This window comes from Sander vitreus, chromosome 12 (genome assembly GCF_031162955.1).
Source record: "Sander vitreus isolate 19-12246 chromosome 12, sanVit1, whole genome shotgun sequence".
In the NCBI taxonomy this organism is placed as follows: Eukaryota; Metazoa; Chordata; class Actinopteri; order Perciformes; family Percidae; genus Sander; species Sander vitreus.
This window is the reverse complement of record NC_135866.1, coordinates 12,057,596-12,083,118: the sequence shown is the minus strand read 5'-3', so window position 1 is coordinate 12,083,118 and position 25,523 is coordinate 12,057,596. Positions and strand designations below refer to the sequence as shown.

Sequence of the window (25,523 nt, the reverse complement as noted above, 5' to 3'; positions counted from 1 at the left end):
TCGTCCTGCTTAACTTTGTCCTCTGTGGTTAACAATTTGAAATCTCAAGACTCAAAACCAGTGAAACCACTGTGAACGCTGAAGCTAGGGATTGCCCTCCAGTGGCCAGAGAAGCAGGGCTTTTGTAGTAAGAGGGGACAATGTCAAGGCAGCATTGCTCATGAATACTCGTGTTAACTGCATAGTTTACCCAACAGTATCTCGTGCAACATCAAAGCATACGCAAATCTATAATTGCAGTGGTTTAGCAACAAACAAAGCAAACCAAAAGCATGGTTTAATTATCTCTATTTCATCTTTTTTTATTAGTTTTCTTGATTAAGTATTAAGCATTGCAGTAATGTTTAGCATTGTCATTAAAACACCAGCTATGTGTAGTAGCTTGCAGAAAGACTGCAAGAAACACAACTAGAAGACCTGCCAGCAAACGTCTAGGCCTTTGTCTGTTGTAATTGAAAACACCAGCACTGTGGTACAACCTACTGTACACATCTGGATCTTTTCACTGGGACTTTTCTTTGGTACTTCTGAAAACAAAATGTCCCTTGAACTTTAATGGAACTCCGATGGGAAGAGAACATTTAATCAAATTTCATGCAAACATTACAAATTGAAATCTGTTCATGTCTGGTCTAAGATAAAATTGAAGGGAGAGATTGCCCAAGTCATCTTGAAAGGATTTACAAATCCTCCCAAAATATAGTTGCCCAAAGGGAAATTCTTTATGTCCAAAAACCAAACAGCCAGGAAAATATATCTTTCATATGTTTGGAAAAACACACACCTTGACCTAGATGCACTTTCTCCTCTCTTTTTGCATGTCTGGGCCGACTTCCTCTGCAGCATTTTCACATCTTCTTTGTTATTTTGGGTTTCCCAAAGAAAGTTTTCACAATAGGAAGCCAAAAGAGTCATTCATTTCTATCTATAAAAGCTTTCCAGCCCTTTACATTTATAAAAAGGTCTCATTGTCTGCTTTTTTATTTGTATCTTCTTACTACTATCTTCCCTCATCCCTGTTCTCTGGGCGTCATTTAATCAGCACCTTTGCAGGCTAGACTGCTAATCAGACACAGGTAAGCACACACTGGTTCCCCCTTACAACATGAACCACACAGTGTGTTCCAGGTTGCCCACCGTACCGTGGGAACTGTGTCTGCAGAGAACAGTGCATTGTGGCACATGAGCTGTCAAGAGGGACAGCGGAATAAAACAGGAATTGTCCTTCAGCATGGACCCAATTCATTTAGCTGGCACACAGCAGCCTGTTCGTGTAACATCACCCGACTCAACCCAAACCAAGTCAGGCTAGAAGCATCTGATTGTTCCTCTCTGGGGTGCAACACTGAGTACAGACTAAAGGAACTATTATTCAATAGCATACACACACTGACATTTAGCTGAGCCATCTTAATTAAAACTTGAACACAAAGACAACAAATGGCCTCTTTATGTTTCCAGAGCTGTGAGAGAAAATCCCTTGAACAGGGGCCACAATCAGGTTAAAGTTTACAATGACTCTCTGACACCTGTTTTCTGTTGACAGCATTTTCATAAATGTAGATTCTATATTTCTCTATATTAGAAATTCCACAGGAGTTTCCACAGAATAAAGTATTTGATTATGGGACTATAAGGTTTTATTTATGTGTGTAAAACTAGCCTTGTTTTCAGTTTCCTTTTTATTGTCACCTTACTATTCTCAGCACATTGTGATGATATGCAAAATAAAGAAAATGTAGAACTATACTTTCAAATAGAGCTGAAGCAAGTAGTCAGTGTAATTAGTTGATGGACAGAAAAATTGATCTGCAACAATTTTGATAATTGATTAATTGTTACAGTTTTCAATTAAATCTCTTCGGGTTTAGGACTGTTGTTTGGACAAAACAAGATTTCACCATGAATTCCTATCACTTGTGAACAGTATTCTTCACATATAATAGACAACAATGACTCAAAAAAATAGTCAACAGACTGAACGATTATAAAAAAGAATTGCTACAATCATATTGTAAAGGCGTCTATAAAATCCTATTTCATCATTATTTCCCAGAGCCCCAAGTGACATCCTTAGTCATTTATTTTTTAAGATGCCAATCACTATAACTAAAAGCCAAAGTGATGTTTTTAAACTGATCGTTTTGTCCGAACACCAGTTTATGATCAAATACAGCAAGACCAAGAATGGCAGCAAATTGTTTTTACTTGAAAAATTTCTATCAAAATTAGTTGCAGATTCATTTTTTATCGATCAACTAGTCACTAATCATTTTAGCCCTGATTGCATTTAAACATTTTGGAGAAAAAAATGCAATGTTTGTTTTTGACATTTAACTTTTCAATGACTGGGTTACAATTCTGGTTTCCATAACACATCCTTCTGGTATAGTCTCTTTCAGGAGCTACCTTAGCTGACTGTATGGACCCTGGTTGACTTGTCATGAGGTCAAGGATGGGTCAGGCTTAACATAAACAGCATGAAAAAGTGTTGATAGCTGTATAGGAAACCTAATCAATAACTTTGCTCTTGGACTAATTGAACTGAGCATTACCTGCAGGAGGAATGCCCACAGATGACCTGCACCGAGAAGCAGGATGAGTAACAACCTTATGGTTGTTGTACTTTACAACAGTGCAGAGAGGTACATGTATGTACCCCAAAATCCCATGAAATGCTTTGAAATCAGATCAACACTTTTTAATCCTGTTACTTCCTTGCAGAGAGAAATCATTGGCAGCTTTGATTTCAATTGATACAATGTCCGACCCCATCATAAAACCAAGTCCAAACCAATTCAGACACAGAGTTAAACTCGGAAGCCCATTGTTCGTGGCTATATGATAATTAGAGTTGGCCTTGCTAGCTGTTTATGTAAGAGGGGCTTGTTCATAGTGAGTTCAGTCCCATCGGATCTCAATGGCTCCATTATTAGGCGAGTGGTTAAAGCCTCTTTCAAACTTCAAACATAAAAAAAGCTGCCTAGTCAGGCAACACTGGCTTGGTGATCTGCAAAAACTGTATCTAAAAAGTAATTGCTCTGCATATGCAGCAATGTGCAGCAGAGTACATGAGGCCTGTTCTATAGCATTGTGTCCCAAAGCGTTATGCAAGTTCTTTGCCTTTGATCTAGCAAACACCTGAGCATGCTGTGTTCCTGATGCAATAAATAACATGCAGCCGTGTTTCATCTGTGGCCATAACCTCACAGAAATATACAGACAAACGGCTGAGGACGCATTACATTTCCACTGACCTGCTAACAGAGCTTTCCATATGTTCTACCACACCAAAGAGAAAAGGACCACACAAAGCTGGGTCATTGTTCTTGACAGGGGGGTCTGGAGTGTGTAAAGCCTCATTAAGAACGGATGGCTATAAGCCTCTTTGACTGTACTCTCTGCACCGACAGACACTGAACCAGGTGGAGCACAGTGAGCATAGGCTGCACGATTAAACTGAAAAATGTTCAAATCCTGGTTTAAGGAAGAAACAGTTCTGCATGGATATGACCGAAATCTTAAACATTCCAACACCAGATCAATATATTAGCTTTATTGTTGGGCTGTCTGTCACCCATTCATCATAGTGAAAGGTGGTGGAGGATTAGCTCCTTAAGGAAATTTGAAATAATTCCTCCTCCAACTTGTGCACACACCTAGTCTCCATGTGATCTTATTTTTTTGTGCACAGAGGACACTTGTTCCCAATACAGTCAACTAAATGCCAAAAACAAGCACATACATTTCCTTTGCACAGAAAAAGAGCTCTGGTATAACAGATGTATGAATTCCTTTCTTATTGTTGCTGGTGCATTATATCAAATAAAATGTTATTATGTTGTCAAGTTGTTTGTAATGTTGTATGAGTTTCTAGAGGATCCATAGCTCCTAAGATAAAATGACAGGAGCCATTCATCGCCTGGTTGTGTGAAACCAGTGTCTCTTAATGGCCTCTTATTACGCTGATCTCACCATCATGCTGGCTGCATCACATGGATTGCCTTATGACAGTCACAGGGTAAGGGATATTGACACTGGGCACAGCTATGCTGGCATCTCACAAAGCCTTTGAGCTCAGCTGAGAGGAGAAATCCTCTGAACTAAATGACAACATTATACAAAAGTGAGAACACCCTACAAGGGATGTCACTTGCCAGCTGAGGTGTTTTCAATGTGCAAGAATAGGACTCAATATTCTCAGTAAGTGCATTTCCATCCAAAACAAAATGTTGATAGAGAGGACATTAAGCTTTGTGCCATGGTCATTTTATTGGTACAAAACAAAATGTTGACTGTTGTTAGTTGTAATGATTACATCACACGTCAGTGGGCCGTAAAGTGTGTTGCAGCTTGCTGGAAGGAGAGTGGGCATGGATGTATTATAAGACCGGGCCAACCTTATAATACATCCATACGGCTGACACACATCGTACATGCAGATGAATGGCGGTAGCCAGGGGCGTAGCAAAATATAGTTGCCCCACCATTTTTTAAATCAATCACAACCTGACAACCTTTTTGGAACTGGGGGAGACTATACAGAACCGGTCAGTATGGCACATGATATAGTCAGATGGGAATTAAAATATACTTGTATAAGCTCACAACCTTTCCACAGAGTGTTCTCTCTTCCCTCAACGCAGCTGTCTTTTTGCTTGTTACAGACATTTTCATACATGCATACATGACTGATTACTGACTTCCACGTTTCATCTGGTTTTTTTTCAGAATTTGATCCATTCGGTCCGATACCATTTGGAAAGTCAGGAAGAGTAGCACGATTAATAATTTGCCACACGATTAATAATTTAGTCCCCATTTAAGTTAGCGGAGCGCTAAACCGGAAGTAGCCAGCTCGGCCAGTGGAAGTCTCTAGTTTGACTGCTCTATGGGCCACACAGTGTGGAAGCAGTGTTCGGGTACATTCATACTTGAGGTGCATCACACTTTCCTTAAATTGCACTCCCGATTCTTCCACTTGCCTCCCTTCCTCGCATCTTAGTCTGTCCCACCGAGGAAGCACGGGAGAGACGCGAGAAAATCATGGAAGGAGTGAGGAAATGTGTTTTAGAGGGATGAGATGTCCTTTCCTGATGTGTCACATGCATTTATCAGCTATATGCAGGGGTGTCGGACTGGAGGTGGAAAGGGGACTGAGAACCCAGGGCCCTCATGTGAGGAGGGCCCAAAAAGATGCTAGACTGAATAGCTGTGGATGTGGGTAAGGGCCCATTGAGAATGCTTTTCTACAGGTCCCAGAATATTTTGCTACGCCCCTGGCTGTATGGGCGGAGTTAGCAACCCTTTTAGCTGCACGGCTTCCAGGAAGCTCTCGTGTTTCCTCGCTTATAGCTCCTTGGTGATCCGTCCTCGATGCTCGCTCCTTGCTCCTCAGGGCAGAAAGAGTCTTCACGAAAGAGGGACAGAACAACTTCCGTTTCAGCAAAAGACCAAGGAGCTATCAAATAAGAGACATGAGATGCACCTACGTTTTTGCTCCATGATGGCTATATGTGCCACAAAGCAACTCGGAATGAATGGGGCTCCACCTCAAATGCTGTATCCAGTTCTTAATACATCCATGCTTATAGAGAATCCTTGATAGCAATAACATGTCAGGCTTGCTTTATTCCAGCAATGTACATTCGTTCAGGCAGAGTTGGTGGAGAACAAAACCAAAATGAGAGTAAATATTGGACTTACAGGTGACCAAAAGCAAGACTCCAAGTGAATAATAATGTTGCTTTGTGTCTGCTGGTAAGCAGGCAGATATGTGCTAACAAGCTAGCTAACGTTAGCAATAACAACTTTAGGGCCGCATACGGTCTTATTATACATCCATGACGCATGTCTGTCAGATTGTTATGGATTTCTTCTGCCCTTTAGTGGCGAAAATTTTTTATTAATGCCTAAGGCTTAAAAACACTTATTTTTAGGAGCAATATGTAATACTGACAGCTAGTTTCTAACATGGTTACTGCAGTCCACATGCAAAATACTGAAGAGAGTCGCCCCTCCTCCTCAGACCCGAAGTTCATGGCGGTAACTTTCCAGGTTGAGAACGCTGAACCCAATGCCTCACAATGTCATAAAAGCCTGTGCTCTCGCGGTGCCCTCTACACGGCTGACAGTTACTTTTTGTCAGCTAAACATAGGCCTAACTGCATGAAGCCAGTGTGCCAATCTAAAAATAAAATGTTGAATAAAATGTTTTTTCCCCCCCAAATTTACAGCAATATTCAGCTTTAATAAGAGCACATGTTGCTGCTGTAAACTCATTCAACTTTTGCTATCACATTAGATTAGATTAGATTAGATTCAACTTCATTGTCATAGTGCAAAGTACAAAGACAACGAAATCAAAGCTGGTCTACGGAAAGCCTTTCCACTCCCTATTCAGCCCCATTGTACCAAATTTGGTTTCAGTTCCACCAGAGTTCCACTGGGGGTGATCGCAGGCGAGTGCAAAATGAATGGGAGTCTATGGAGCTAGACAGCTAAATTTGTCTCTTTCACCTGATTGTCGTTGAGAAATCTCAGATTTGATTGTAGTTTTTGCAAGTTCGGCATCCGAAGCAGAACCAGAATGTCAGAATAAATATTTTGGCGTGGTCTTTAAAACATTAGCAAACCTCTTTCTAGCACATGTATTGACAGGGAGAGCCTAACCTGTCAGCTGTGTTGCTGATGCCTCGAGAGAACCAAGGAAGCGACTCAGAGCTTGCCATAAAGCAGTATCTCTGGCCATATATGTGTATGACATCATTGACATTTTAAAAGGCTTTTTAGAACAAAAAATAGTAATAGTAAGAATAATATAGATATACATATATGCCGTGTATTAACATAATATAAAACAAGAAAAGCATGCATGTCCCTATATAAAAAAGACATATTTGCAGTGTTGATGAAAAGAAAGTTAATCTATACCCACAAACAGAATTATTAAGCACAGTTATTGACAAAAAAAATGGATAACTTTTTTTAATTGCATGATTTAAAATACTTCACAATACAGTAATTTTATAAAACTTGTTAAACATCTATATCTTCTTTTTCCTTCTCTCTATTCTCTATCTATTTTATTTTGTGCAGACTTTCTGTTTCTGAAGACTCATCAATCCTCTCTTCCCCTTTTTTAAGCCTAGACGAACAGTAATGTCATCTACAAATGCGTAAAGAAAAAAACACCACCTTCAGTCTTCACAGTGTCAGATGTCTAAGTAAGCAGTGCGTGAGCATTATACAAGGTAGGTGACTTTGTTTTTCATGAGTCAGCTGTGTCAAAGCCATGAGTCAGGGAAAGTCAGGAAACAGCTGCATCTTTGTGACGTCTGACTTTTTTTATTTCCACTGTGAACCCTGGCAACCTTTTTAGATCAGTTGTAAAGCTTTATTTGTACATGCTCAAAATACTTTCCAACATATGACATTGTCATGGATTCAGATCATACTATGCATCATGCTATGTCTCATTTAGCGGTGATCAAATCTCCAAAAAATTTAAAAAGTGTTTGGTTTGACCTTTGAATGACCAGGTGTTGTAACAATAGTCTATTTAAGTTGTCCGTGTGGACTTTGACATGTTTTCTTTTACCTTCTCAGTTACACGTCTTAATGTCTGGTTTCCAGTTACATGCCATTCTTTCTTTCCTTCTTTCTCTCAGTCTTTCTTCAGCTCGGACAGGTAAATACATGTAATCAGATTAGGAAGAGAGGAGGAGTTGTATTGTTCACTTTCAGGTGGTTAACTGCCCACATCAAAGGCCTACTCAAAACAAGTTTGAACAGGAACAGCACAATAACTGGTTGGGCCAGGGTCTTGATTTTTAGGGGTCCAAGCCCAAGTCTGGAAGAACCGCGGTAGCAAAGCTAAGTGATTCACACAGCAGGGCTGTGGAACCCTATTGTTTTCCTAAGAATTATTATTTTTTGAATTTTTAAGGCCTTATTGAAACTGAATGAATTATTATTACACCAAATGAACTGGCTTTTTGAGGGGCTTTCTGTGCCATCTTAAGACATTAAAGATGAAAAGTTGTTAAAAGAAAAACTTTTCGTCATAGGGCGTGGCCGTGGCAGGGCAGCCATTTTGTGCGTTTTGCCATCAAAACAGGAAGTGGATGTAACTTGAGTGTACATTGTCCAATTGGCTCAAAACTTTTCAGGATTCATAAGAGTCCAACCCTGAGGTCAAATAAAGGCCGATATTTACTTAAAGTCATAGCGCCCCCTAGAGGCAACAGGAAGTAGGCCTAAAAGTCAAGGTGCTATACTTTAACAAACTCCTCCTAGAGATTTCATCCGGCGGACTTCAAATTTGGTCTGTACCATCTCAACACCTTAAAGATGAAAAGTTATTAAAAGAAAAACTTTTCGTCAAACGGTGTGGGCGTGGCGGCCATTTTGAGTGTTTAGCGATGAACAAAGAAATTGTTGTAACTTGAGTGTATGTTGTCGTATCTGCCCGAAATTTGTCACGATTGACAAGGGTCCAGGTCTGAGGACATCTACAGGCCAATATTTACTTTTGGTCATAGCGCCCCCCCGCTGGCAACAGGAAATCCGCCATATATGTCAAACATCATTCGATTTACCTGAAACTTATAATGTGTGGTCGACATGTGATACTGAGCCGCCCCCTATACTTTAACCACGCCCCCTTTCATAACATTTGAACCGTTTAACGTAGAGTCTTGTGTGAGGTGTCATTGAACTCAGCAGAGAGTTCCTTCTTCATTGGTGATGGTTTGGCCCGCCCCCTATGATTAAGCCACGCCCCCTTAAATAACATGTGAACCGTTTAAGGTAGACCCTTTGCCCCCTTTAATAACTGGTGAACCATTTAAGGTAGAGTCTTGTGTGAGGTATCATTGAACTCAGCAGAGAGTTTTTTTTGATTGGTGATGGTTCGGCCTGCCCCCTATGCTTAAGCCACGCCCCCATAACATTTTAACCGTTTAAGAGAGGTTACACACCAACCAGACGGCAGACCATCTGCAGAAAAGGCAGTCGGACTGATCAGTCGGGTCCAAAAAAATGCCTCAAAACACACTGAGGCGACGCCGACTTGAGCGTACGCTCTGCACGTGTGCGAAACGTAATACATCTCCATAGCAGCAGGCGGCGCTTCTCTGTATTGTTTCCCAGAAAATGAAAACCGACAGCTGATAGGACGAATGTGTCACGTGGGTCTTTTTTCTCCGGAAATTCAAAGCCAGACTGTCATGGCGGCTTGTTCAGAATACGATCTCATATTGTACTAAAATAGTTCATACAGTTGCTGAATCTGTCTTCATTTCAGATCGACAAAGGTCAGTTTAAAAGATTTTCGTCAGATTTTGAGAGGCTCATCCCCTCGCCGGGTGAGTCCCGACTGCCCTGTCTCCAACTGAGCATGTTGGGTCGGCCAAAATGAAGGCTGACAGCTCCTCCGACTGACAACAGCACGGAACACACCGAACAGACTCGAGTCACCGACCTCGCCAGACTGTCCAACGGCCGATTATCAGGTTGGTGTGTCAGCGCCATTAGGTAGACCCTTGTGTGAGGTATCATTGAACTCAGCCGATAGGTCTTTATTCATTGGTGATGGTTTGCCCCGCCCCCCTATGCTTAAGCCACGCCCCCTTTCATAACTGGTGACCCGTTTAAGGTAGAGTCTTATGTGAGGTATCAATAAACTCAGCAGACTTTCTTTTTTATTGGTAAAGGTTTGCCCTGACGCCTATGCTTAGGCCACGCTGCCTTTCACAGGTAATGAACTGTATGACGTAGAGTCTTGTGTGAGGTATCATTGAACTCAGCAGGGAGTTCCCTTTTCATTGGTGATGATTTGCAGTGTCTGAGTGCCACGCAAATGCACGGTCGTGGCATCTGCCAGTAACCCCGACACGTGCACAGGCGCGAGGGCCCATCCATTGCTGCTTGCATTTTTTATTTTAATTTTTTTCTCGCTATTTTTCTTCTCCGCCTAAAACTCCCGCTACAGCCTAAACCGTACATGGTGGGGGGGTGCCATTTTCAGGACAATTGACCCACTTCCACCACTAGGTGGTGCTATAGCAGAAAAAAACGCGTTATATAACTCCCAAACTGTACATCGCACATTCAAAAAATATATATCCTCATGTTCCCTGGATCCAACTGAATCACCTGATATAGGCCACGCCCATTTCCGTCTAGACTTTATGCGTGAAAAATAAAATTTATCGCGATTTATCGAAAACCTACTTTGCCAAATTCCTCCTAGACCGTGCGACCCTGCGTGAAATTTGGCACGTAGCATCTCTAGACCGACCTGACACAAAGTTATGAAAAGAATTTTTATAGGATAATAATTGCGCAAATTACGCACTAACGAATTTGTGTAGCTAACTATGAAAACACCAACTTTGCCATATCTCGACCAAAATAAATGCTATCAATGCAAAACTTTAGATTATTGTTTGACATGACCCTCTGGAGGTCCCCCAGACATTTTACAAAAATTTGCTACTAGGGGGCAAAAAGTTTATATCTCATGGCTCATGTGATTTTTATGAAATTTGGAGGGTACCATCTAGGACCACTCCTGAGGCCACCCCTACAGTGGGGTACTGATTGGTCAAAGTGGGCATGTCCTATGGGACCCACATTTGGATTCACCACTTACACTAATGTGAGCAACTTTAAATTTACAGAGCAGATCTACAATGGGTCATGGACCTCACCTACCAAAAAGTACACATGTGGACCACAAGTTGGCGCTATAATGTTTGCCTTTAACTCCCACATTACACATCTGCACATTAGAAAACCATACATCCACGTTGTCCTTGAATTAACCTGAATCACATGATGTAGGCCTCACCCATTCTGCTAAGAAGTTTTTTTACAATATCCCGCAATGTCCAAAGCCAACTTTTTCAAACTCGTCCTAGGCCGTGCGACCGATCTGCACGAAACCTGGTAGGTAGCACCTCCAGATGGACCAGACTAAAAGTTATGGAAACAATTTTGCTACGTTAAAGTATGCACATTTGTTGCAAGCATGCAACAACTTTTCCTAGCTAGCTACCAAATACAAATGTTATCATATCTCGGCCAAATTAAATTATATCAGCAAAAGACTTGAGAGTGACGTTCAACATCCCACTACAATGCTCTGTACCAAATCTGGCAAAGATCGGCCAGTAGGGGATGCTATAATCAACGATTATGTGTTTTGGCCAATAACCAATGTATGCAAATGGACATTTGCGATTGCAATATCTCTACCGTAGTAATTTCCATCAACATGAAACTCTGTGGCTCTGTACCAAATTTGGCAAAGATCAGCCATTAGGAAGGCGCTATAGTCAACATAGACCAGTTTGGGCTCTTTTAGCCCTTCTGAGGTCGAAACAAACAGCACTCCTGATTCATAACTTAATAACTTTATAATTATAACTAGTAGAAACATACGGTCTTTTGGAGCTAAAAGCTAGCAGTCGCCACATTCTGCTGATGTCTTTGTTGTCTTCCTAGCCCTTACAGAAGGTTTTGTATCCAGCCTAGAAGTCTAGAGTTTTTTGGGGTCTTTGTGCAATTAATCCAAGATTGATACACTGTATGTAAGAAATGTAAATAGTTTGTCCTTTATAGGAGTTATAATGTTCAATATGTTTATTTTTAGATTTTATCAAATATATAGAACTGTTTTAGGCAACACAAATGTTGTGCTGTGTGCTGTGGCATTGCTGTGTGTGTGATATCAATATCTGTAAGATTCATGTTCTGTCCTACAACCTTTTTAACATTCAAGTGACCTCACTGCAGCACAAATAATCTAATAGCCCAGTTTTTCCTGAACAAAATGATGTTCATAGATTGACTATGGACAACAGGGTTGATGTTTTACAAGCTTTTATAGAAAATGAAACCAGACGGACCAAAGGTTTGTGGCTCACACCACTCGATATTTCCTGACGTTTGCCTTCCCACCGTTACGCTTTGGGTCTCGCTTTCGCACGCTCCCCGGGTCGTCGTGGACGACTGGCGTCAGGGGCGACTGGCACCGAGAGGCTTGGACCCCGTCATAACTGCTTGCAGTTCTAGTCAGCTTGTTTCCTTTAGGAGATGAACTTATCAACTCTCTTAAGGTCGTTTTGTCTTTTAGTCCAGTGGTTCCCAACCTTTTTTCCTTGGCACCCCCCCTACTTATGTCTAAGAAAAGCTGAGCTACTAAGTAGCCTGCCTATAATTTTAAGCGAGAACAAAAATATATAGTTTTTATACAGACTTTTGTATACATTATATATTCTAGTGTATTATCATAATTTGTTTAACATGTGCAAATATTTTTTTTTACCTCAACCTCAAACCAGATAAAGACTTGCGCCCCCCCTGTGATCTTTGCCGCCCCCCTGAGGGGTGTCCGGACCCCAGGTTGGGAACCACTGTTTTAGTCTATATTGTATGTTCTCCATATGGTAGTGAGAATTAGATAACTATGACTATCATTCATCAATGTGGCCCTGTTAGGGTATCCTAGGCACAGCGGTGCTTTAAGGTAAATGCTAACAGGCTCACAATGACAATGCATACATGTTCAGCAGTTATAATGTTTACCGTATTCACCATCTACCAAGTACATCAGGCTGATGGAGATGTCATACATTTTGTATTAATTTAGTATTTATTCATAAAACACTCATAAAAGCTTAAGCAAAGGTTAAGGGATCACTTAAGTTATTACAATTCATCCTGAAGGGGACATGGATATCAGAACCAAATTTCATAGCAATCCATCCCTTCGTTGTCGAGACATTTCACCCAAAAACCTCATGGTGGCTCTTGAGGAAAAGTCAGGAAATCCCCGAAGTCAGTGGTCTTTATCCTCTGGGAAGCATGACATTTCATGGCTCCAGTCACGCTGCTAGTGTGGTTAAAAATGCAGAAACATACATAGCAAATGTATCTATTTATTATTTGTTGAAGATATATACTGGTTTTCAATTCTTTCCTATAATTGATAAGAGAAGAAAGAAACAAAATAAAACAGATAATATTGTAGATGACAATGAACTGAAACAGAAAACGAGAATTAAAAAAATAAACATGTATATATTTCATCATACTGTCATTCAGTCCTATTCCTTCTTTTTCTAAAAACAGGGTGAGTTCTCAGCGTGCTGGTCACCTGTTCATCACACAGGTTTATAGATAACAGAACATCACAAGATTAAATACTGCAGTAGCAGCAGAAATAAAGGGACATTTGATTTGTGAGTTGTCAGTATTACTATACAGTCATAGTGTATGTCACAGTGTTTTAAAGGAAAGCTTAGACAGAGCACATACATAACATACATACCCTCATAATTGGTTATAACACACACACACACACACACACACACACACAACAAGCTCAGTGAGGATTTACCGCAGGGATTATATTTTATTACACATGCCATCACTCGCTGTAATCCACTTTAACAGGGCCTTGTTTGCTGACACCTTGCAAAAAGAATATACAACTGAAAGAGAGAATTATTCACTCAAAGTCACAGCTAAAATTACCATTGTGAACTCACGAAACTTTGAACCTTGTGTCAGTTATGAACTCAGGTCGATGACAATAGTGTGAATTTAAATTCTGACTCACCACCTATGCAACTTGAGAAACTATCATGTCTTCAACCAGGGGTTTAACCTTTAAATAAACCCGACAAATGCCCGATTTGCTGCTGACCTCCCACTTGCATCTGATTTTCTTTTCAGAAAAACATTAATGCTCTTATACACTGATGAATCAATCAATGATTAACTGATCAACTTGGGGGGCACCTGGTTAACTCACCTGGTTGAGCGTGCACCCCATGTCAAGAGGCTCAGTCCTTGTTGCAGCTGCTGGAGGTTCAGTTCCGACCCACGGCCCACCCCATGGTGGGTCATCCCACTCTCTCTCCCACTTTCCTCACTTAATCTGTCCTATAAATAAAGGCAATACAAGCCAAAAAATAACCTTTAAAAAAAACTGATCAACTTGGCATAAATTATAAGGATAAGGATCAGAGCAAATCCTGTCCACAGGCTCAACATATTTTAATGTGGAGCTGACATGTGGATCGGGTGTTTGGAGTAACTATTGTTGATATTTCTTTCCTGTTTCCATTTAGTAGAAATGTGTTTATCAGTCCAGTGTCACATTGTCCATTTGTTCTTCTGTCAACAGGCAACTCCAACAGAACAGATAAACCTTCACAAAAGATTTTTTGGAAGGAGTCAGTGGCCATGTGATCATTGTAAGCCACTTACATCGTAGCTCTGGGTATTTACTTTAATAAACCTGCCAACAGAAGATCTAAACAAGAACATGCACCTAGAAAAAGAGTTTTATGAAATGATGTAAGGGAACACGTCTCATCTGTTTGCTTTGAACTGGATGTGCAATGATAGGTCAGGGTTTGTTGGTGGAACCCTTGTTTGGGTTTGTGGGGGTTTTGCAACGTGACCATGTGTTGGATCCAGAGGAACAATCAAACCAGGATAAGAGAGGGGGCTGTGGGGACAATACCAAGGCTGTCCCCTGTAGGCCCCAAGCCACATAAAGACCTGATTATCCCCCCCTCCCCTGTTGGCTGTCCTTGCAGAGTGGACAGACAGTGGACTCAGTATTTCCCTTCCTCTGTTGAGCAGTGGGGACTCTCCTCCAGTCTCAGCCAGACCAAAGCAATTTGAGGGGAAGGGTTGTTTTTGAGAGCCACTGTGGGAAAGTCATTAAATTGTAAAGCATCTCTCTTTTATTTAATTCTAAAGGACTCCTGGAAGAGACATCCACTAAGGCAGTGGATGGTAATGAGTGCTGACACAGATCGGCCACCCCCACAGTGCCATGTGAGCCGATAGCCGCTGCCATGGCAAACCGATTCTCTGCTATTAAACTGGCTGGTGGGTCACACAGCAAGAAGGGCTTTCTCTTTTCCACAGGTGGCCAGTGTCTACCAGCAAACTACTAAATCAGACCTTTGCTTCCAACCGGAAAAGGACTTTCAGTCCCTTTGGTGGCATGTGGTAGTGTGTTGGGGTGTGGGTATTCAGTCATTTGCTCTAAAGATCAGCCTGTCATTATTTATTTAAAGGTGATTCAGTGAATACCTGATACGCAACACATGGCTCTTAGGGATGCTGAGATAAGGCCTTTAATTTAATCAAGGGTCATTTCTCAGCCGTCTCCTCTTACTAATCATATCATTATTATTCCATGTAATATATATTTAAGTGGTAAACTGAACAGTTCACAGGTACAAAACTACCCATCATCCTTTCTCCAGTGAAATGACCCACAGGGCAGACTATTATCATAGCATTACAAAACCACAAAAGGAGACGTAACAGCATGCAGGGGATAAAGGCACAATACGTAGCTATATGCACTGCATTGTAATGACAGAAGATTGCCTTTACTGAAGAAAACACATCATAGCAGTTCCCTTTATGCAACGGTTGCATAGAAAACAATCAGAGGTGCTTCACTTGCCAATTCATGAATGATAAGGTAAAGTGTCCAGATCACAGTGGCGCAGTCAGGCACAGAAAGAGCTAAAAGCAGAGTCCAATGTTGAATTTCCAAATATGACAACCTCTCTAAAATGTGGAGCAGACAAACTGGTCTGAGGCAGTCTGCTGTGGAGAACTGTTTTTCATTCATTGCTCCTGTATTTCTTTGAAAAATGGAGGCCTCTGCTGGAATCCATTGGTACCACATGTTGTTTACCAAGGCTTTCGCACCCCAGGACATCCCATTACAGTATTCAATTGACTCTTTTTGTCACTATAGCATGAAGCTGTCTCATCAAACATTATTCATAAAACACTGTGCTGTACACACTATCCTGGCCTTGCACCAGGGATGTACTATTCACAATGCTCTAGAAATCATGTGCAACTCCCCTCAGTAGTGTTTAAGACAAAGCTTTACTTGCCACAGAATATTATTTTGGCTTATTGGACTCACAAGTTAAATATTTGTCCAGTAGTCACATTTAAATATTAGCACACCACCATTCTATTTTCAGTCTGTCTATTGATTTGCTTGGTTTATCAGTGCACATGCAAAAATATAACATTCACAGAACAGGTCAAAGACACCGAGTCATGGTAAAGAGAAACAGGCCTAACTGTCCACACAGTGTGCACAGTAGCCGAGCATTACTGAGGCAACTGAAAGCAACATTGATTGGCTTTGTTAATGGCTGGATATAGGACATAGTGATTGGTTTTATGTCCTGTTGGTCATACTGTTACATGCAACATTTTTGTTTGTGCTTTTATATTTCCCAGGAACTGCACTGGGATCTGCTCTCTGTGCTCTACTGTGCATGTTTCCTTCTCCCAGGGCCCACATATATACTTGTAAAAAGTGAGGTTATGCAACAGCCTGGCCACTTGAATAAACTGCCATTTACTGAGCTTGAATGGAGGAGTTAGAAATGGCGAGGGACCTATTGTCAGTGGTCATTGGTATGCAGAGCACTACGGCATTACTATTAGGACCCTCATTGGTTTCAATCAAAATCCGCTGTATCTTTGCCCCCTGATGTGTGGGGAGTTTTCCTTTTCATGGCGTCCTCGAACTGCCCCTGTCATAGAGACCAACAGAAACAGCACAGCAGTCACAAGGCCCGCCCATGCATGGCACATAGAGGACCAAAGCGACACTTAGAATGAAGTTTGTCTGATATGTTTTCTGATCAAATAATATGTTCAAACGTACCCAGGGACCTATCTTGAGTAAACACTTGCAGGGTTGCAGGATTGCAGTGAGGGCCTGAAATACGTTGTTGTACTCACCAGTGCAATGAAGCAATAACCAAAGGTGGACACTTCAGTCAATAAAGTCAATAAAAAACAAAATCATTTGAATTTGCTCCAGCACAAAATAAGGTCAATGCTTTTATTCTGACAAAACAATCTAAATCAAATCTAAACTCCTTGTTGACCTGGAGAAACAGAGTATGAATAAGAATTTGACACCTGTCAAGCTGAACCGAGAGTGTGTGCAGATAACCAATGGCCGCGTTCGTTTTGGTCTTAACAAAAAGATTCACCCCAGTTCAGTAAATCCCCCATCTCCTCCCTCCCAGTCTGTCTTTGGAAGTGGAGTGAACTGGGTTAGGGTTATATAACCAGTGTCTGCTTCTATAGATCCTTAGCAGCTCGTCTTCCCCTAATCTTTTCAGCTTGATTACACCCTCCATCCCCCTCCTCTGCCGACTCATTCAACTGAAAGTTTTGTCATACACAAGCACATCCACACAGAAGCACATGAACAGTGCGTCGAGATCCGCCACGCTCCGGTTTAGAGCGGATGGGATGCTTGTGATTGCAGGTGTGCGCGGCTGCAGCAGTGTTTTGTGCAGCATCTCGTCATGACAAACAAGAAGACATGCGTCTGAGGTTACCTGTGCGTGTTTGCTTCTAATCGGCAGACTGTTCCAGTTGTTTACACCGTATTTTAGCATCACAAACATCAGTGTCAGGCAGTCATCGCTGCAGCCTGATATCTGTGTGAACAAGAGCGGTGTTAAAATCTGCTCAAAGATGTCAACAAAGAGAGACTGTACACTGATAATATTTGATATACCAGCAGCATGTTAGTGGTTTTGTAACATTGAAAAGCCTGCTGATACTGGAGGTGTTCCTGGAATTCATCAATATGAATGCAACAAACAAATAGAGTATAATGAAAGAGACAAACAGTGGAAGTGTCAACATTCACTACTGCTTGTTTACAGTACGTCTGTCTCCCTTTAAATATCCTCTTTTATTTTCTGACAGAAATCAAACAGTCCTCTGTTGTTATTGTAAAGCAAACATTTTGCAGTCACAGGGTACATTTGATAACTGCTCTGATATGAGAGAAATCCAGGTCAAAGGCTCAGACAGTGTACTCAAAACATTTATCATTACCCATAATAAGGCCTGAGGATATAAGGGAGACATGGAGGTTTAAAGGGAAAAAGGTGAATGGACCTATTTGGTCCGCTTTTCTGTGACAAGTAAGCTTAACTGCAGCGGTAAACCATGACCCCTGACCTTTGCTCTCCAACCGCATAAACATGTGAATATTCTCCTCAGGCCGCAACTCACCCACAAACCTGTGCACCTCCAGAAGGCAATAAATCTTTCAGCCTCCAGCTGGCTAAACATTTAATTTTTTTTTTTTTAATATACTACTCACACTGTTAAACATTTATCAGAAACTTATATATGAAATTGGTATCTGTTTTTGGAGCCTCTCTGAAAGAAAATAAAGATCTTGATTCTCGTTTTGTCATCTGTGAGAAGCCTCAGAAAGTAGGCCACCCCAGATTTGTGCCGTTATCATCTTCATGAGCACAAGGGGAGCTTTATCAGCACTGTGGGTACTTAAAATGATACTCTCGTTACATTGGTGTCATTAGTGCTATGATGGGATCGCCAAAACACAAGCCACTCTCATGTTCTCTTACAGCTATGAGAAATCTTCTAGAAACATGATGTAGACTACTGACACTTTTGACTGGTTTATCTTGCAAACTTATCAAGACAATGCTTTGTGAAAACTGCAAACAATTTCTGATGATATTGTATACCAATAATCAATATGCAGTTTACAATGTCCCCAAATCCACTTCAATATAATCTACTACAGCATTTGTGCTTTTGCCTTCCCTAAACAGTAGCCAACAGAGGTTAATTTATGATCTACTGACATCTATTGGCTTGATGTAAAATGACAGCCATATTTTATATAACTTCACTGTAACTCATAGATGTGGCTCTGCTGCCCTCCAGTGTTAAAAACTTTAAACACACATACACACTTGTAGAGGAGCCAGATGGAGCTCATATCGAGTTCTTTTCTCAAAGGGCATTTTGATGTTGCTCGTAAAGGGATAAGCAGCATTTCTTGTTCACTTCTTCAGAACAACTTTTAAATAAGCCAGCCTTAGTTTTTTTTTACAGCAAAGGCGATGTGACTAAAGCTAAAAAAGATGATCAGTCGATTGACACAAAATGAATCGGCAAACATTTTGATAAACAACTCATTAATTCAACTTATTTGTCAAGCAAAAATGCAAAAAGTTCCAGGTTCCAGATTTGAAGATTTCTCTGTTTTGTATTACTGTAAATGTTATATATTTGGCTTTTGGCTCGTTTGACCAAATGATATATCTATTATTCAAGAGATGAATCTGCAAATATGAAATAATCGTTATTTGCATCCCCAGATGTGAGACTGGAAGAAGCATGCTTCAGGTGAACAGGAGGTTGGTTTGGCATGGAAAGATAAACTGAAGCATAAAGTCACCAGCTGTTTTGCACTTTCTTTTTGACACATCTGGGGAATCGTCTTGTTGTTTTCCTACAAACTTCTGTTAGAGTCTTTATAGAGTCCCTCTTGGAATGAATAATGCTTGTAAAGATGATCAAGCCCCAAGAAACGGCTGTTATCCTACAAGATCACAATGGTCTTGTTTGAAATTTGAACATATAACAAACCCAGTTGGACATTTTTATTCATTTCACTTGATGATGACACAAAATGCAATGTAGCAAGAACACAGTGTCATGCCACGCATAACTAATGAGTAACCTCGTGTTCTACTGAAAGAGCCTTTTTATTTGTATTTTTTGAAAGATTTACATTTGGAACACTGCTTTTTGTTTAAATAAACAAATTATAATCTTCACAAAAATATTCTATCCTTTACATTTTCCAGATTTTCATTTTTGTAGAAGTGCTAATCAAATTAAAATACACAGATAACACCAATAGTTCACAACAGGGTGTTCACATTTCCATGACTCAGTTCTCTGAACTTGCAAAAAATAAGCTTAGCACGAGAGAGAGCTTTGACAGAGAAACTGGTCCATTTGAGGAGCTGTGTCACAAATAATGAAGGTTAACACCTTATATGGTAATGCTCTGGTCACTGGACTGTGTATCTGTATGCAGGTGTTCACTCACCTGCTACTCTATATAAATGTCTGCTGTGATGAAACATTTAAGCCATTTGCATGCATTTGTTATACCCACACACACAAAAAACTTGTTGAGGCTTTTTTTTAACAATATGGAATAGAAATCCAGAGCCAAACAAAGGCTTTCTGAAGATAAATGCTATTGTGCACTTTTGTTATAGCCCTCATTAGTTTGATTCTGATATCTCAGTCTAAGGCAACTTTCCTTTCAAAGGAAATCAGGGTTTGAATGTTTCTTTTGACCAGTCGAGTTGAAGACATCACAGTGACGGTGAACAGTTACTTTTTTATGCAATCTGAATATCTAAACTCCAATGGAGGTTAACTTCTTCTGAATGTGAAGTTAAAGTTTGTCTTATACCGGACATAAAAAAAAGAATTCAATACTGTGAAATTCATATTTGTAAAACATTCTTTTGTGGGATCCCACTGTAAATTTAAATTCATGATGAAAAAATCATCATTATGACACATTTCTATGCCTTAGGATGAGGTATAGTAAGTGTCCTATTCCACTTGGATCATGAATTAAACTGAATTACACTGTATATAAATATATGAATGTATATGAAATAGCGTGATGAGCTCGACCTTAAAACTGTGAGTTGACTCCCTATTTTTTAGCAGGGCGCACTAATCTGTTAAAATGAGAAGATTCTTATACTTGTTCCAGATGATCCCCATTTTTCTACCCAAGTCATTTTTTAAAGAATTGTACAAATATATCTCTACGTTTATTTGGAATAAATCTAAGCCTCGTGTACGAAAAGGTATATCTGAAAAGGTCAAAACCAAAAGGTGGACTAGGTCTACCCAATTTACATCATAATTAGTGCAAACATATCTAAATTACCTTGCTGGATTACCACATTTTCCGAATTGACCTCTCCATTACTTCTATATCTGGGTATCCACACTGCAAATTCCAATTTAAAAAAATCCTTTTTTTCCACTTAACCCATAACCACCTATTCTTACCATCACAAATAAATTCAGCGTTTAAGTTGTAGCAATGGTCTTTGTTTTTTCCCTAACTTTATGTAAAAAAAATAATATTCCCAGGTCACACTTTTTGAGATACTTGCAGGTCCAGAGTTTTATCATTTTCCATCTTTCTCTGGTACTCCCCCAGTCGATCCAGTATTTTACCACCCAGATCTTAACCCGTATGGGAATGGCCTCTCTAGGGTATATACTGTGATTCAGCACATTAAGCCCCTTACTTGTGCCGACAACAAAGTAGCTTTGTAAGAAGACACTGGGGAAGAACAATCAGAGCAGGTATGGGAAGACAGTATATCACACATCCATACCTCATCCCTCTGTATAAGACATGGATTAATACAGTTCAAAGTCCTTTACCAACTGTATTTTTCAAATGCTAGACTAGCTCAAATATTCCATACAGTGAATCCCAAATGACCCTGATGCCACCAAAGTCCTGCTACTTTGGGCCACATGTTTTGGACATGTCAGGCACAGAATAATTTCTGGAAACCTATCTTTGAACCCCTCTTGCATGTGTGTGGTAGAACGCTTGACCTCAACCCTATCACTGTCATTTTGGCATTCTCTCTGGGCCCCGCCGTCTCATTCTTCTCAAACGTCCCCCGACATTTAATGGATCAAAAAGATATAATGACCTCTCTGAAAAAAGTCAGGTATTTAGTACGTGGGTCTAGGAAAAGTTTTATACAACTTGGTCAAAGGATACGTAGAAACATTGTCTTTTGCTTGAATTAAGCCCTTTTTCTACCAAAGTTATAGCGCTAAAGACACTAAAGAAGAGAACTTTTATGGTCTGACTCAGTCTATATTCACACATCTTGCACACAATTCTTTTTTGTCTATTTAGACATCATTGTTTTTGTCTACTGTTTGCTTAATTCATTTGTATGTATGTATGCATGTATGTATTTATGTGTGATTTATGATGTATGTATTATGTCTGTATTTATGTATGCTGACCCTGGTATGGATGGGGGTGGCAATGGGAGCTGTTACTTGTTATTTTGTATGGAAAAATCTAAATAATGTTTGTAAAAAAAGAAAACTGAGTTGCGACTACCGTCAATGAAAATTTGCATGTGAAATCAGAAAGCAATGTGCTGAGAAACATATTCACAGTGTTAATATTGGTGTGATGACAGATGTTTGTCAAACTACAGGTAAAGCTTGTACACAGTTACATGTTATTATACTGTAACACACTGTTCTATATGCACCATTGTTCATTACAAATGTATTGGCTGTAGACAAGTAGTGTGTTATCACTTACTTGTGAAAAGAACTATAAATGCAGAGAATTTAATGTCAGGTGAGAGGATATTGCTTTGGGACCCCTATGACCTATAATATCTAATGCCCCCAAAACAAGTTCAGCACTGAGAATGGCACACAAAATGCCAAATGTCACTACAAACGTACCTGTACAGTTCACTGTTGACCTTTCACATCTAATCTTTAAGTTTTCAGAACAAATAAACATTCATATTTTTCAATCCAGCCCTCTGAAATCACTGCCGACCGCTGAGGTTACAACAAACCAGAGTAGCAGTGGAATATAAATGTTTATGGTACACTTTTTGTTATATTTCTAAATGAAAACTGTTCATAATGCCCTACGTTAAAAACAAAGACCTGTAGGAAAAAAACAGCACAAGAGAGGTAGGAATTTGAATTCCAAAACCTTTTCCACAAAGGTCCACAAACACTTGGATGTTTCATTAACTTTGCATGCTAATTACCAGTTGGCTGCACAACAAGAAAATCAAAAGCAAACTGTTCACAACCAGAAATATGGCACTACGTAAACTAGAGGACACAATCACACTCAGCAAGCCCTCTACCCAGAAGGATATTTACACTGGCATAACTCCGGTATTGGAAGAGTTTCTGCTTTGCTAGGCGACTTCTTCACGTGGCAGGTTGAGCCTCACCTCCCCTCCTGCTGCTGTGGAGGCTGAGTAGACTGCGGTGGCGGAAACAGAAGGGCCGTTGGTCTCCATGGTGAAAAGATTGCAGGGTCCTGGTAGGGCCACGTCAGGAGTCTCCTTTTCTGGGCTGGATGCCTGGGATGATCCAGGGGAGGAAGTGGGGCTTAGCTGCACAGCTGTAGTATCCTGCAGTGTGTGCTCGCTGGTCTCTATTTCAAACGTTGCCCCACCAGCCAGCCCGCCATGTCCCATCAGCCCTGTACCTCTGCTGCCCACCTTAGACCTCCGGGAGCTGTGGGGAGGGGGGAGGCGGCTGCAAACGCAACAGGCCCCGAAAAAGGAAAAGGCCACCAGCAGGAGGATAGGTCCAATGATGATCGGGGGATTGGCAGAAGGCACCAGTGTGCTGAAGGCAAACGCTCCCACCAGGGTGATGTTGAGTCCAGCCAGCATGATGCATAGGCCACAGGCACAGCAGAGTGCCGGAGAGGGCAGGCCATGAGGGCGAGACTTCCTCCTCGTCTTCTTCTGGGGCTCCTTTTTAGGTACAGGGGTGGCGGTGTTTCTATCAGTGATGACCATGTCTTCACCTCCAGGCTCTGTCTCTTCCACTGTGTTATCAAATCTCTCTGTCTTTTAGTCCAAATTCTTCCCCATGGCAATGTTTAAATAAATTCACAGCCAGGAAACATCTTTGTCTGTAAATGACAATACATGACAGCTGTAAGATTTTTTTTTTTATTAGATACAATGAATAAAAATAAATTGATATATAAGTGCCCTCATTATATTGCTCTTGTTCTGTGCACCAGTGTCACTGGACAGCTATCTAATGAAAATGTGTGAAACACGAACTAAAGTAGGTTACTATATCTAATTTTGCTTGTTTTGCTCAAATTCCATGTGAAACAATACATAAGAAAAGTACACAACACGTCATGTAACCCAGGTAGACAAAAATACATTTAAACAATAAAACAGTGGAGATGTATTGGTGGGACCATTAATAGAGAATGTTATCTACTGTATATTGTTGCATTATCACACAGTGAGATGCATGCCCACTGTGACTCTTGCATCACTATTTAGAAAAAAAAGTCACAAGTGCTGCTTAATAATTTAACATGTTTGATCACATTTGCTATTTATTTTATTTTGTTCTGTGAAGTAAAATGCGTGTAATGGCACTGCTGCAGGTGCTTTATTTGTGCCAGCTAGGCCATTATGTGAATGGCATTTTATGTTAAGCACGCTGTGTTGCAATTTGTGCATGAATTGTGCATAATATTGTTTATGATTATAGCATATTCATATTATTTCAGTATTTAGTTGCAACTGAATCAGCACTTTTATTCCAGCATGCACATATTGAAGAGCATACAGTGCAAATGAAGAGAGGGGATGTGAGGAAAGAATATTATTTTTGTAAATGTGTCAGTATATATTACACACAGTACGTTTAATCAGGAACTAGGCTTTGCTAAGAATACATTAAAATGCATGCTTACTGCACTGATGTGTTGCATTCCTGCAAAATCGACCCGTAAAAAATCATCTTACCCTTTATGTCGATATATTGAAGGTCTTTGCATTATTTAATCAGTTGAATTTCACCGAGATTCCCAGTCTAATAACAGGGTGTAATTACTGAGGGGATGAAGGGACACCAAATGAGGGATTTTCATCCTGCTTCCGTAGCTTCACAGTCCTGGGGGCACAAGTCATCAATCAGTGGCCACGGAAACACAAAAGCAAGGCGATCCGACCTACTGATGTAGGCTATATAACATCCGAGGAGAAGAGAGGAAAAATCACTTAGGTGAGAAGGCATTTCTTCTGAGTTGACACACAGACGCAACACCGTGCGCTACTCATGATGTGGACCGAGACACACGTAGCACCTGACAGGTCATCCTGCAACGGAAATGGAGGGAAACCGCTAATATACGCGAGGCATCTCTCCGGTAGTCGGCGTGGAGTCGTCATATTTCATAAATGCATACGCTATCTGATCTGGCGCGCAGAGCATCTTCTCTCCTCTCTGTGGACCTCTGGATGCGACTCTCCTGCCTCCTCCTCACCGATCCATCCTTTACCAGTGTTCAACCTGGCGCGTATGTGTGTGTGTGTGTGTGTGTGTGTGTGTGTGTGTGTGTGTGTGTGTGTGTGGGGGGGGGTGTTGAAGGTGAAGGCTATTATACTTTGCCTGCACCAGCTTCTTTGTTTACTTGTTGCTGTTTTAAAGAGGAACACGACGCACATTTTAAATTATTTCACCATTTCTTTTGAAATTTAATTTACAATCAGTTGCTTGTTATCGTGCCTTCAGTCACGCCCTTAAATAATATGATGCCACTTTTTATAGAGGGTTCTTAAGTTGTAACTAATGGCTTAATGGTTAACAAATGAATTATTGTAAGTAATTAATTATAACAAACTTAGGGTTGCCAGGTAGTAAAAAATCTCTCTGGCTGTATTTAATACGTCATTAATAAACAAATAAGCCAACGTGTTTGCAGTTATGCATGTTCGTAAGTCATTAAGAAATGACCAAAAGTCACCTAATAAGCCAAGAACAGAAGTAAGTAAGTC

The 25,523-nt window shown here is 40.5% G+C and overlaps 1 protein-coding gene across 1 annotated transcript; it reads right to left on the bottom strand.

Annotated features, from left to right (window-relative positions):
- Positions 1–22,898: 22,898 nt before the first annotated feature.
- On the bottom strand, positions 22,899–23,513 carry tmem275a (transmembrane protein 275a). Its single transcript, XM_078264314.1, has one exon. The coding sequence runs from the start codon at positions 23,511–23,513 to the stop codon at positions 22,899–22,901; it is 615 nt and encodes a 204-aa protein (XP_078120440.1).
- Positions 23,514–25,523: the final 2,010 nt, after the last annotated feature.